Source organism: Trichosurus vulpecula, chromosome 7 (assembly GCF_011100635.1).
Source record: "Trichosurus vulpecula isolate mTriVul1 chromosome 7, mTriVul1.pri, whole genome shotgun sequence".
Taxonomy (NCBI): Eukaryota; Metazoa; Chordata; class Mammalia; order Diprotodontia; family Phalangeridae; genus Trichosurus; species Trichosurus vulpecula.
This window is the reverse complement of record NC_050579.1, coordinates 9,659,018-9,671,309: the sequence shown is the minus strand read 5'-3', so window position 1 is coordinate 9,671,309 and position 12,292 is coordinate 9,659,018. Positions and strand designations below refer to the sequence as shown.

The window sequence follows — 12,292 nt, the reverse complement described above, 5'->3', positions numbered from 1 at the left end:
CTCATGGAGTCATTAACTTCCACTTGGCCAATTCTAATTTTTAAAGAATGATTTTCTTCAGTGAGCTTTTGTACCTCCATTTCCACTTGGCCAGTTCTGCTGTTTAAGGAGTTCTCTTCAGCAGATTTTTGTGCCTTTGTTATCATTTGGCCTATTCTGTTTTTTTAAGCTGTGATTTCCTTTAGTATTTTTTGTGCCTCCTTTACCAAGCTGTTGACCCTTTTTTCAGGTTTTCTTGCATCACTCATTTATTTTCCCAATTTTTTGTCTGTCTCTCTGATTTTTAAAAATCCTTTTTGAGGTCTTCCAGGAATTCTTTTGGGGCCTGAGACCAATTCACATTTATCTTTGAGGGTTTTGGTGTAGCAATTTTGATTTTGTTGTCTTCTTCTGAGTTTGTTTTGATCTTCTCTGTCACCATAGTATCTTTCTACAGTCAGGTTCTCTTTTTGTTGTTTTCTTATTTTTCCAGTCTATTTCTTGACTTTTTACTTTATGTTAAAATTTTGTTCTACTCTTGGTTTGGGGGTGGCACTGTGCCGAGCTTCAGGTTTTTTGTGCAACTATTTTCAGAGCTAGTTCCAAGGGGCTACAGTTTTTCAGTTCTTCTAAGATGGTATGCTCTAAGGAAAGGTATGGTCAATTGCTCTCCTAACCTACACCCCTGGTGTTTTCCACCCTGGAACTGTGACCAGGCTCCTACTTCTGATGGTGCTCCTCGCCCTGAGACTGTGACCCAGAACTGCATATGGGCAATGTAGCAGAGTCCTGCACCCAGCGCCAGCCAAGGATCCCCTGTAATCTCCTTCTGACCAGTTGTCCCTCACGTCTGTGGGGTGAGACCTCTGGCAGATTCAGTCACCATGCCACGCCTGCCCCCGCCGGGCCAAGACTTGCTGCTGGCTTGCCAGGCATGACCCGCATTAAACTGTGCACCATTCTCACCCCAGTGAGACAGACCTTTCCTGCTGATCTTCTAAGTTGTCTTGGGCTGGAGAACTGTCTCTCCTGTCCTTTTGTGGGTTCTGCTGCTCCCAAATGTGTTAGGATGTGTTATTTTAAAGTTGTTTGGATGGCAATGTGAGAGAGCTTGGGCGCGTCCCCGCCTTTCCTCCACCATCCCAAGCCATTTTTATCTGCTCTCATTTTTGATAAAACAAGCGCTCTTGAAGGTGTCTGGGTCCTTGAAGCTTTCTGTGATATCACTCTGGTGAGTGTCCACGTCAGGCTTGGCGTCTGTTCCCCCATTTCTCATCTGTTTTCTCTTTCTGCCTTGGTGCTCTGAGAAGTGTCTTCTTTCTGATTTGGCCTCTGTTTTTTTTTTTTTTACCCTTATCTCTACCAACTACTACCAGCTCTTCTCTCTCTGATTCCTAGATTTATTTACACAGGAGTATGATTTCTTAGCATATGCTGGTATTCCTTCCTTCCCTTCTTGTCTAAGCTGTTTCTTTTGAGTAAGGTATATCCAGAGCTGTTCCCCATCCTGGGTCTAGTCTCACCAAGCCTTTGTGAGAGCACTGAGGCCCAGCTTGCCCCTCCTTCTTTATTCAAATCTTGGTCTTGCCCATCTCACCAGCCAGCTTGGGGCCTTTCTCTGTAGATGGCCAGGCTACGGTTCCCTGTACCTTGCCTCTCCTTGGTATTCTTCCCTCTCTGGTGGCTGCCCTTTTCACTCCTTTTCACTGAGAAGCCCTTTTGATTGGTTATAGGAATGTCTGAGAAAATCAATACTACTTCAGCAGACTTGCCCCTCTGGTCAGCAGCCTGCTCTAGATTTTATGCTGTTGGCCAGAAATATAAATCTCCCCTCAGACACAATCTTCTTAAGCAATTGGTCACTTGCCAGATGGACTCTCTTCTCTTCAGTGTCCCCCCTCCCACATTCAGTGGTTCCTCAAGTCCCCATCTCCTTGGCCAGCCTTTGTCAGTGTTTTAGCAATGCTTTCACTGTAACTTCCCTGTGGCCCCTTAGTTGCCATTGTTCCCTTCTCCACCTGCCTTCCTCTCTTGAAAGGGCAGACACGAAGATCAAGGACCCTTTGGTTTGTTTTGCCGCATGCTCTGTGGTCCTTCTTCCCTTCTTTCCATGTGTTGCACACTCAGCCAGTCTGTAGGCCCCAAGCCTGGGGAAGATTGTCCATTTTCTTCTTGGTTTTGCCCTGGAGCCCTTCTTGCCCTGGTTTATGGGAATTTTGCATCGCCCATGACCCTTGGAGAGTGCAGAGGTGCTCCTCGGCCTCTTGACCTTCCCTTCTCTTGTAGGAGGAAGACGTGGCTGCCATGGGACCACCGCCGGTAGTCACGTGGTTGGGGCAGAAACACAAACCTGGCACCCTCAATGTAGGTCCCTGCACACCTCTCTCGCTGCTCAGCGGGAGCTTGCGTCTTGGGGGAGGGGGGGAGGCGCTGGCCAAGCACTGGGGGGGGGGGGGGGGTCACTTTTGGATGCCTGTTGTCTTCCACCCAGTGTTGATGTTCAAGGACACTCCCCAGAGCTCACCCAGGAAGCTGAAAACATACTCCTGCTGCTAGGCTGTGGTCTGCCCCTCCCCGGGGGCTCCATGTCATTGGGCTCACAGACAGCCCTGCCAGCTCTCAGGAGCCCTACAGGAAAAGGGAATTCTGCCCCAGGGGAGAGAAGGCCAGTCTGAAGTAGGGCCAGCTCTTAACTGTACACTAAAGTGGACATCCTGTAATGTTCTCTTGCCTCTTACAAACATGGGCTTTTCTCCCAGCCCAGATGTAAAAGAAATTCATGAGTGTTCATGCTGACAGTGACTGAGAAAAAAATCTGATACTTTGTATTTTTAACAAATACATTTTATTAACGCAATTTTTCTTTACTGCCTTTTCTGGAGGAAAACACCTCTCCTACCCTACCTGTAGTGTCCTGCCTTACAGGTCAAGCCCCCAGATCTTCCCTTTTGGCAGAGAATAACAAGTGGAAATACCCACTCGAGTGAGAGTGACCAGTGTGTTTCTCAGTGTAGCCGGGCTTCTGTCCTTGGCCATCTCACCCTACCCCCACCCCTCATCCCTCACCACTGGGAGGAGGAGGAGGAGGAGGAAGGCTGATAGAGTGGTCAGAGGCCCCTTCTCTGGGATCATTTCTGGTTTCTCACCATGGCATCCCAGACCCCCAGTGCTAGGGCTGGAGAGGCAAAAGTCCTCTTTAAAAGCAGAGTAAAGGTGGAGAGAAAAACCCCTGGGACAGGTGGTGTGAATTGTGCCAAGTCCCCCAGGGCTTAGAGATGGGAGTCGGATCTGTGGCCTCGGGCTCGCTCAGTATCATCACATAGGCTCTGTCCCAGTACCCCCTGGTCTTCACATCCATCCCATCATCTGGCTGTTACTGCACCAGGAGATCCACTGGGGAGGAGGGCTTGGCCTTGCTACATTGTTCCCAGCCACAAATAGTCACTCTCGTTCCCTGGTTTTCTGTAGAAAAAAAATGCCCAGGCCCAGATCAGTCTTATTGACGTATTGCTGAAGGAAAACGGCTCCCTCACCAAAGCCCTGAGCACCATGACCCAGGAGAAGCTAGAGTTGTGCAGAACTGTCTCCAAGCTGGAGAAGACACTCAAGCACCATCTGCAGAAGGGCTGTGGTCACATCGTACGTCTTGGCACTTGCTTCACTTGTATTTCAACTGTAACAGGGAAAGGGGGCTGAGGGCGGCCAGAGAGGCGAGGATATGGGATGGTCATCAGCAGGTCTGGTGGCGGCTTCCATTTGTGGAGAGCCTCTGCCAGTGGCCACTGGAGCTCTGGAAAGATCAATGCTGGGCAGTGGAGTAAGTGAGGAAGCAGGAACAGAACCCAGGCAGAGCCAAAGCTCTTGGCCCTGCCCCTGCTGCCCACCAATTCCCCTGCTTTGGCGCTTGTGGAAAAGCAGAGCCAGGACCAGGGTAGGTGCGGAAATAGAGGAGGACCTTGTAATCCCCTCCTGGGACAGAAGAGGGACCTTACCATGGTGGGCCAAGTACCCTGTACCTGCCTCTCTCCTGACTTCATTGCCCAGGAATGTCTAACCAGAGGCAGCTCTGGCATCCTTGGGCCTCAGGCACCTGGCAGATCTGCTTTCTGCCCCAGCACCCAAGGCTTCTACTCTGCCCTTTGTGGACTGGTCCTAGCCAGTCCTGGCTTTTGGGTCTAGGTGGCAAAGTGGCCCTAGCTGCTTTTCATAGCAAGTTCCCCAGGCAGCCCCTGGACAGAAGTCTCTTGGGCAGGTCGGGTCACTTTTCTCTGCTTTGACTTGGCATTTAACTTAGGAGCTGACTAGTCAAAAAGGAGCTACAGAGAGAGACTAGGGGTCGGGTTGAGGGGAGGCCAGAGAGCCGCCTTTGTATCGGTTCTTGTTTTATAGATGTTTGGTGTCTGTTTTTTACCCACTGATGCCCTGGGGTCCAGATTGTGCACAATCTTGGCTCCCTGGGAAGTGGGATTCACCCCTGGTCACTTATGAGCAGTACACAGTGTCACAATTTGGGCTTCTTTCTAAAAGACTCAGTGGGATACATACCTGCATTAGACCATGCAAGAAAGTGGTGGCAGCTTGTTCCTTTGGGCGGGTCCACAGCCGCCATGTCTGCCCTCCACGGGGGTCCTCCCTCTGACTTGACACTTTTGTCCCCAGTGGCTGAGAACAGCCACCTTATCTTTTGTCATTTCTGTTTGAAGTACAAATACGTGGACCGCATTGGCACGTTACAGAAAGCTGACAAGGCTGCCTGGAAACAACAGAAAATGGCTTTACAAGCCTCGAGGCATGGCGAGTCAGGGATGGTGAAAGCTGCCTTTAAAAGCGAAGCCAGCCATGGAGGGAGCATGTGTCGCATCAGGGTATGGCGGGACAGAGGGCCTGGGGCCCCGGGCTGGGCCAGAGAGCCACGCTGGAAAGACTGCTCACCTACGGGGGCATCTTCTGCCCAAGGGTTGGGGTGTGGAAAGATGAGCTGGCCAGTCATTCCTGTGGCTTGTTCAGAGACACAGCATGAGGGTATCTAGAGGATGCCATCGGGGCTGCCGGGGCCTGGTGAGGGGGCCAGAATGTCAGCGACCTGAAAAAAGTGCCAGGGACTTCGTCCCATTCTCATCTTCTTTTTCCTTTAAGATGGAAAAGTTATACCTGCATTTCCTACGAGCAGAGAGCTTCCGGAAGGCCCTGATTTATCAAAAGAGGTATCTCCTGCTGCTGATTGGGGGATTTCAGGATTCCGAGCAAGAAACCCTCTCCATGATTGCACATTTGGGAGTGTTCCCCTCCAAGATGGACAAGCGGGCTTTTTCATCTCGCCCCTTTACCAAATTCAGGACGGCAGTCAGAGTGGTCATTGCGATATTAAGGTAAATGCGAACAATGGGGGTCGTGCCTAGCCTTGCGCAGCCTTCTTTGTACTGCCTCAAATCAGCCCTGTCCTCAGTGGCTCCATGGCAGCTTTGGGGAGGGCGGAGGTTGGGGATGGGGGTGATATCTCCATGTCTAATATATGTCTGAGTAGTCCTTAGAGAAAATGGAGCCAAGGTCCCTTCTTTTGAAAATCCAGACTTCCAACAGATGGTGGTGGGGTGGGAGGGAGGTCTGGTTGGACCAATGGGAATGCTTAGGTGTCTTCCAGAAAATGCTGTTTCTGTAAAGGGCTTCTTGTGGCCTTTCCTTTAAATCCCAAGTTTCAATTCCTTTAATCTGGGATTCAGGGTTTTTCAGTTAGGTTAACAAGCCATAGTCCTGAGATTGGGAGTTGGAAGAACCCTTTGAAATAGCCTAGTCCAGCCTCTCATTTTACGATTGAGGAAACTGAGGCCCAGAGTTCTGTTCATGAAGCCTGCTCTTCTTGGAGCTCCTGGAGGAATGAGGCACATTTCAAAGGGTTGCCATGTTGGGCCACAGTTAGCACCGGGTGATTGAGAAATTAGCAACAATGGGAGAGCCCATGGCTTGCACTTTGTTTTGGACTCCTGGGGTGAGGAAGGAGTGAAGGCCATGATCTCTGGGCACCCCATTTGCTCTTTGGATCGCTTCTTTCCTTTTTCTTCTTTTCTAGCTTTTAAACTGGCTTTTCCCTCTTTCCCTGTAGGTTACGCTTCTTGGTGAAAAAGTGGCAGGAACTGGATCGAAGAGGGACGTTTGCTCAGAGCAGCGAGCTCGACTCAGGTGCGGGGGGGGAGCGTGTTCTGGGTTCTTGGGGAGTTTATTTTAATGATTTATTAGCATTTGCACCCAAGCGACTCTGGCTCCTGCTGGGGACTTGATAATCATGGCATCGAGGGTCGATGGCTCCATCACGCACCGTGGTGGGACCCTTGTTGCTCTGACCTCCCTTCTCAGTGCTTTGGGCCACTCAGCTTGTACTGTAGAGGCAGAGGATAACATCTGCCCCAGCCTTCCCAGAAAGGAATTCCCAAGAGCAGCAGAGCAGCCAGCCCAGTGTTGGAGTCATTGTGGGTCACCCCAGTTCTTTCTACTGCATCACTCTCCTTTGTGGCCCTAGTATGCAAACGGTGCGTTAAGGCTGGCTGGCATCCTTGACTCAGGGTTGGATGGGTGTTTGTGAAGCACTTTTCAATCTCTGTTAATGTCAACCATTAGTCCTGTTGATTCAGGCCCCAAAACACCTGCCCGGGTCTCCAGCATAGTTCTCAGGCTGCTCCACCCAGAACTTGTCCCAGGGGCTGCTGACAGCCTTCCCCTGTGATACAGGCATGGGTCAGGTGATTAGGGAGCAGCGTGAGGGTTATCTGGGTGCACTCCTCTGAGTTCACCAGTGACTTCTTGGCACACAGAGGGAGTGTCAGCCACCATCAGCCAAAGGCAAGGCTGCCCTCCTCACATCCCACAACCCCCAGGTGAAGTGTGTGCAAAGAAGGGACCCTCCAGTCCATGGCCTCCTTCCTCCAGAACCCCCAGAGTCCCCTGAGGACGGTGGCCCCTCCCAGCACATCTAGCTTGGATAGAGAGATCCTTGGAGCCTTCTCACAACCACCCTGGGAGGACGCAGTTGCTATGATCATCCCCATTTACAGATGAGGAAGCTGAGAGGCAGAGAGAAAGGAGGTGACCTGCCCAGAGTTGGACAACTCTGTGTCCAACATTCCAGCCATTGCCTGGCTTTCAGTTGGCTCCCCAACCCTGGCACCATTTGGGGGGTGAAGGGAGCCTTATGACAGCCCAGGAAAGGTTGGATCAGTGGGTTGCTACCTGGCAGGACCTCCTCAGGGGCAGTCGTAGCTGGCACGGATGAAAAACCCTTGAACGTTTGCCCCACGGTCCTCTCCGATCCTGAACACAGCCCCTTGGCAGGGCTTGTCCCTTTGAGCTGTATGGTTCCCATCAGAGCAGAGCCTGTAGAAGCCGTGGAGCCAGCCCTGAAAGGAAATCTAACAGGCTTCTGGGGTGCATCCAGCCAAGAAGTGTGGGGACCATGTTCCAGTCTTTCTACCTTGTTGATTTTTGGGATCCTTGTCTCCTAGTGCCTGAGGAAGCGGTGGAAGTTTCGAGACAGCCGCAACCACCACCGCTGTCATCCTCGCCGTCGCTCCCTGAAACCACCAGCTCCCCACCCACACAAGATCTCCCCTTGAGCTCTCTGAAATCGAAACATTCGCCATCCCCCACCTACCGCACATGGGACAGGTGAGCCCGGGGTGGGGGAGCGGGGGCAGGTACTTGTCACTCAGTGACAGATTCTGATTCTGTACAAAGGACACGTGGGGCCCATTCTGTTCTGAAGGAAGGTGGGGCAGCTGCAGACAGAGGAGGGGGAGCTGGCCACTTGGTGGGGCCAAGTGGGAGGTGTGGAGGGCTAACGAGACAGGAGGCAGTTTAACTTCTTAGATCCTGAGATATGGTGTCCTTGTGACCACAGGTAGCTTTCCATGTCACTGACTCCCAGGAACCCTGTAGTTTAGCTTGTGTGTGCGCTTGTATGAGGTGCATGCAGCTTCTCCATGGGAAACCCTGTAGAAAATAGGGCTTTTATCTGTGGTCTTAGCGCAAAGCAAGCCGGGCCTCCCGGAGAACTGTGTTCATGGTCTGCCTGACCGGGAAAGTCCGTTAGGACCATTGAGACCATGTGGATCTTAAGAATAGGAAATCCCCACCCAAGTTACTGAAGCTGCTTCTCCAGTTCACTCTCCCCTTGCTGCCAGGCCCTCTGCTTTTTGCACTCTGCAGACTGTCTGCACCCCCTTTGGCAGAGTTCAGTGTGTCTCATCACTGTTATTAGGAAATGCTGTTGATAGAGAAAGGGTCCCCAAAATCGAGCAGAAAGATTCTTGGCCAGGTATCTGGGCTCCCAGTGGCCTTTGCTTGTGAACAGATGTGGAGCTTCAAGAAGCAGAGCCTCTGAATGAATGGCCTTACTGTGGAGGGGCCTCAGTCTAAGCAGCTTCCCTGTGTCCAGGCATTGTCTTTGGGAGGCTCAGAGGTGTCTCTGAGGTGTGAAATGGGCCCCCTTGCTCAGGCATCTGTGTCCCCAGCCACGGAGGTTCCCTTCATTTGGCTTAGCACCTCTTGAAGGGGGATTAGCCTTCTTCAGTCTTGGCTCTGGCTGGGCACAAGGATGGGACAGAGGCAGCGGGGATCCCCATCGTAGGCATGGACGATGGCCTGATACACTGGGGGCTGAGGTGCATCTGACCGTTTTTACATGGCTTCTGGGGCTGTAACAACCTGAGGGCCACCTTGTAAGTCTGTGAAGTGAGAGAGAGAATCGCCTCTGCTTGAGCTCTGGAGGGAAGTCTGACCATCAGGGGATGTTAGACCAGGCGTCCCTTTCCTAGATGAAGGAAAGACTGAACTCTGACTTGTCTTGTTTTTGAAGAGCCCTCATGTCCCCAAGCTCAAGCGCAGATGTTTATGACGGCTCTCAAGATCCAGAGCACTCGTTAACAGAATACATTCATCACTTAGAGGTTATCCAGCAGAGACTAGGGGGCGTCCAGCCAGGTAAGGCCCACCCATCTGCTGCTGCTGATGTGTTCGCAAAACGTGAGCCCAGTCCTTGAGGTGCCATACAGCCAACCGGCGTTTGTATTGTTGAAGAAGGTCAAAGGCATAAACCCAGGTGTTTGGGATTTGCATGACTAAAGGACAGAAATGTTGTATCAGGCCTAGTGAGATGATCTTGCAGGTAACTGCCAGGTGACAGGTGTTAGGCATAGGCAGAGGGCGTTGCAGGAAGGCCGGTAACTGCCACATCCACCAGGCCTGTTGGCCGGCCCTTTCTTCTCTGCCTTCTCATTTAGAATTGCCAAACAGGATATGGCCACCAGCTGTGGGTCTTTCTGGGAAGAGTTAAAGATGGGCCCCAGAACTCATGGGGGTTGTGGGGGGCATCTTCTGTCAGTGAGACAAGGGAAACGCAGACATTGCCAATTGTTAGCAGGCCCTGCCTTTCGCCTCAGCCCAGTGACCAGTCAAGGCTGGCCCAAAGGCCAAGCTTGATGGAGGGGAGACTCAAAGGAGTCAGGCTACAGCCTGACCCTGTTTTCAGTTGAAACTATTACTGGTGTACAAGATGGCAGTTTCTGAGAGTGAAAGTCTGGTTCCTCGACATCTCTGTGCCCCTTGCACCCATTATTTTAAGGTCTTTGTTGGGGGCTGCACAATCGAGTAAAGGGAGCTAGGGGCCAGGCATGTGAGGGGCCAACCCTGACAGGTTGTCTGTCGCTGTGGCGCCTGGACAGGCCATGGAGCTGGGGTGTGTCTGGGAGGGGGATGGTGGCACACAAATTCATAGGGTTTTTACAAGGATGGCTGCGTGATCAGTTACTAATATGCATTATTTATTTCTATATAGAGCTGAGTTCCAAAAAACCTGGCCATCAGAAGACCAAAAAAATGAGCCCCTGAGTGCAGTTTCGTTCACAGAGGCAGCAGAAGCCGGGATTTGTCAGGTTTTCTCTTTCCTTCTGTGTCCCTCGTCCCTTCTTCCTCCTCTTCTGTCTTTTTTTAAAGAAAGCATCTTGGTGCCACAGCACAGGATTGTGGGAAGACCCTGCTAGTGCATCGTTATCTGCTCTCATGACATCATCACGAGTGCCACTAATTAAAAGCATTCTAGTCTCTGTGCAGTGTCTTTAAACCTTGTGTTGTTGTGTGAGCCTGGAGAGCACCGAGCTCGCCTGCCCGTGCCTGCTGCGTGCCTGCCGGTGCCTACCATGTGCCTGCTTGCACCAATGAAATGTAAACTAGGATGTGTCCTCCTGTTGTGGATTTTTCTAAAGTGTATAGCTGGACACCTTGTAAAAAGTCATTAAAAGCAAAGCGCTGTTTTATATAGGTGTCCTTTCTTTGGTTGCGCTGGTGGGTCTGTGATGTTATTGCTTTGGGGGCTAGCACCAGGCTGCAGCCTGTCCGTACCTGACAGTCCTGGGATGCTTGGGCTCAGTCAAGGGATTTGCCCTCCTCCTCCTGTCCACCTCTCGGTGTCCTTCTCTTGAGTTCATCATCCTCTGTGGGTGGTTGAGCCTTGTAAGCTCCTTGGGGCCAATTAGCATTTATGAAGCACTTAGAAAAGCTGGGAACTCAAAGAGAACTGTCTCTGCCCTCATGCAAATAACTGTGTCTATACAAGTGTGCAAAAGTTAAAAGCTGGGGCCGTCTCCAGGGAAAGGGTGGCCTGCGAGGGTGGGCTTTAGCCGAGTCTTGATGGGAGCCAGGGACTCTGGGAGGTGGAGGTGAGGTGAGAGACTGCTAGGCAAGGGGGACCAGCTGAGTCAAAGGCTTGGAGTTGGGAGATGCTGTCCTTCTAGAAAATGGGGGGGCATTCCTGCTGTGTAGGGGGCACAGAGGATTTCATCACTGCTGCTGGGGCTGGCTCCTCTCTCCTCCCAGGCTTGAGAGGATGGCTTCTTGTCCCCTGTGCCTTTGGCTTGGCTGTAATGAGCTTTGGGTCTGGTCTGCATCCTGAGCATTCTGTGAGTCCCATGCAGAAGGCAATGAAGAGTTGGTGTGATTCTGCATTTAAAGTGCTCGATTTTGGTCCGTCTATGTACCTGCGTCCTTTAATGCACCAACCCAGCCCAAGGGGGCAGAAGGGGCATTGGGAGATTCGTCCTGGTACTCATTCACAGCCAACCTGGCTCCTGGCTGTGAGCTTATGTTGTCGGCAGGAAATGCGTGGCTGGGGGGGGGGGGGGCGGGAGGGTGCTGCACAATTTTAGATTTTCTAAAATGAAATTAGAACACACAGGATTTAATGTGGGAGGCGAAGATTGATAGCATTGTCAGAGGGCTGCCAAGTCTCTGTTTCTGCATCTGTAAAATGGTCAGACCCACGGCCAGAGGCTGAATCACTTCATGGCAGAGGTCCTTAGCTCCTAGAATGGCAGCAGCTGGACCAGGCCCTTCTCTAACTGAAAGGGTGTCTGAGGCCTGGTGATCTCCAGGGGAGTCTGCCCATCCCTCTGAGAGCATTTGGGGAGCTCTCCTTCCATGTAGCTCACTCCTGCGAGTTTGAGGTCCCTCTTCGCCAGCCTCAGAGATGACCCTTCCAAGGGACCCTCCCTCACTGCTGCAGCCTCTCCCTCTGATCTGGATTCTCTCCCCTGAGGAGGGGCCCCTCCCTCTTTGTGGTGCCCTTTTGCGGGCTGTGAGAAGTAAGGGGCATCTCTGTGAGGGCAGGGACTGTGTAAACACTTCCTAAGTGCTAGTGGCTGACTCCCGTCAGGCAGCTAAGTGACACAGTGGTATAGAGTGCTGGACTCGAAGACCCGAGTTCAAATTCTCACCTAGACATGAGCTGCGTGACCTTGGGCTAATCACTTGCCTTGTCTGCCTCAGTTTCCTCATCTGTTAAAGAAACTGCGGCAGGCAGAAGGGAAGTCACTTGACCAGGGTCACAGAACGTGGGTCTTCCTGACTCCAAGTCCACCCTGCTGCTTCCAGTAGACTCACCATTAGTAGGCAGGCGCTGGCTGATGAGGTTTGGCTGGAGTCACCATGACACAGTGGGTCCACCCCCTTCCCACATCTGTGGGGAGGATGACAGAAAAGGAGGGAGCCTCATCCTGGAGGGGCTGCCTGGTACTCACTGACGTTTTTGGTCTAGATGATGCCCACAGATGAGTCAAGTTGGAGCAGAAGGGAGGCCTGGCCTGGCTCCTTTTGGAGAGGCCAAGGAAGGGCTGGCACAGCCTGCTGGGTCTCAACCTTCTCCTTCCCCTCCCCCCTTTCTTGAGTTGTTCCTTCCCCTTCTCCTTGAATTGTTCCCCTGCCCCCTCCAGGGCCTTCTCCTTGAATTGCCCCCCCCCCCACCTCTTGAATTGTTCCCCTCTCCCTCAGGCCC

General features: G+C 52.0%; 1 protein-coding gene across 1 annotated transcript in view; it reads left to right on the top strand.

The window, feature by feature from the left end:
• PCNT (pericentrin) overlaps positions 1-10,280 on the top strand; it is a 116,283-nt gene extending 106,003 nt beyond the window's left edge. Inside the window, exons 48-55 of the mRNA XM_036766831.1 lie at positions 2,266-2,343; positions 3,448-3,618; positions 4,683-4,844; positions 5,116-5,348; positions 6,080-6,156; positions 7,473-7,635; positions 8,825-8,949; positions 9,803-10,280. Coding sequence (XP_036622726.1) covers positions 2,266-2,343; positions 3,448-3,618; positions 4,683-4,844; positions 5,116-5,348; positions 6,080-6,156; positions 7,473-7,635; positions 8,825-8,949; positions 9,803-9,855 — 1,062 coding nt within the window. The 3' untranslated portion in view covers positions 9,856-10,280. The remainder of the gene's footprint in view (positions 1-2,265; positions 2,344-3,447; positions 3,619-4,682; positions 4,845-5,115; positions 5,349-6,079; positions 6,157-7,472; positions 7,636-8,824; positions 8,950-9,802) is intronic.
• The last annotated feature ends 2,012 nt before the right edge of the window (positions 10,281-12,292 follow it).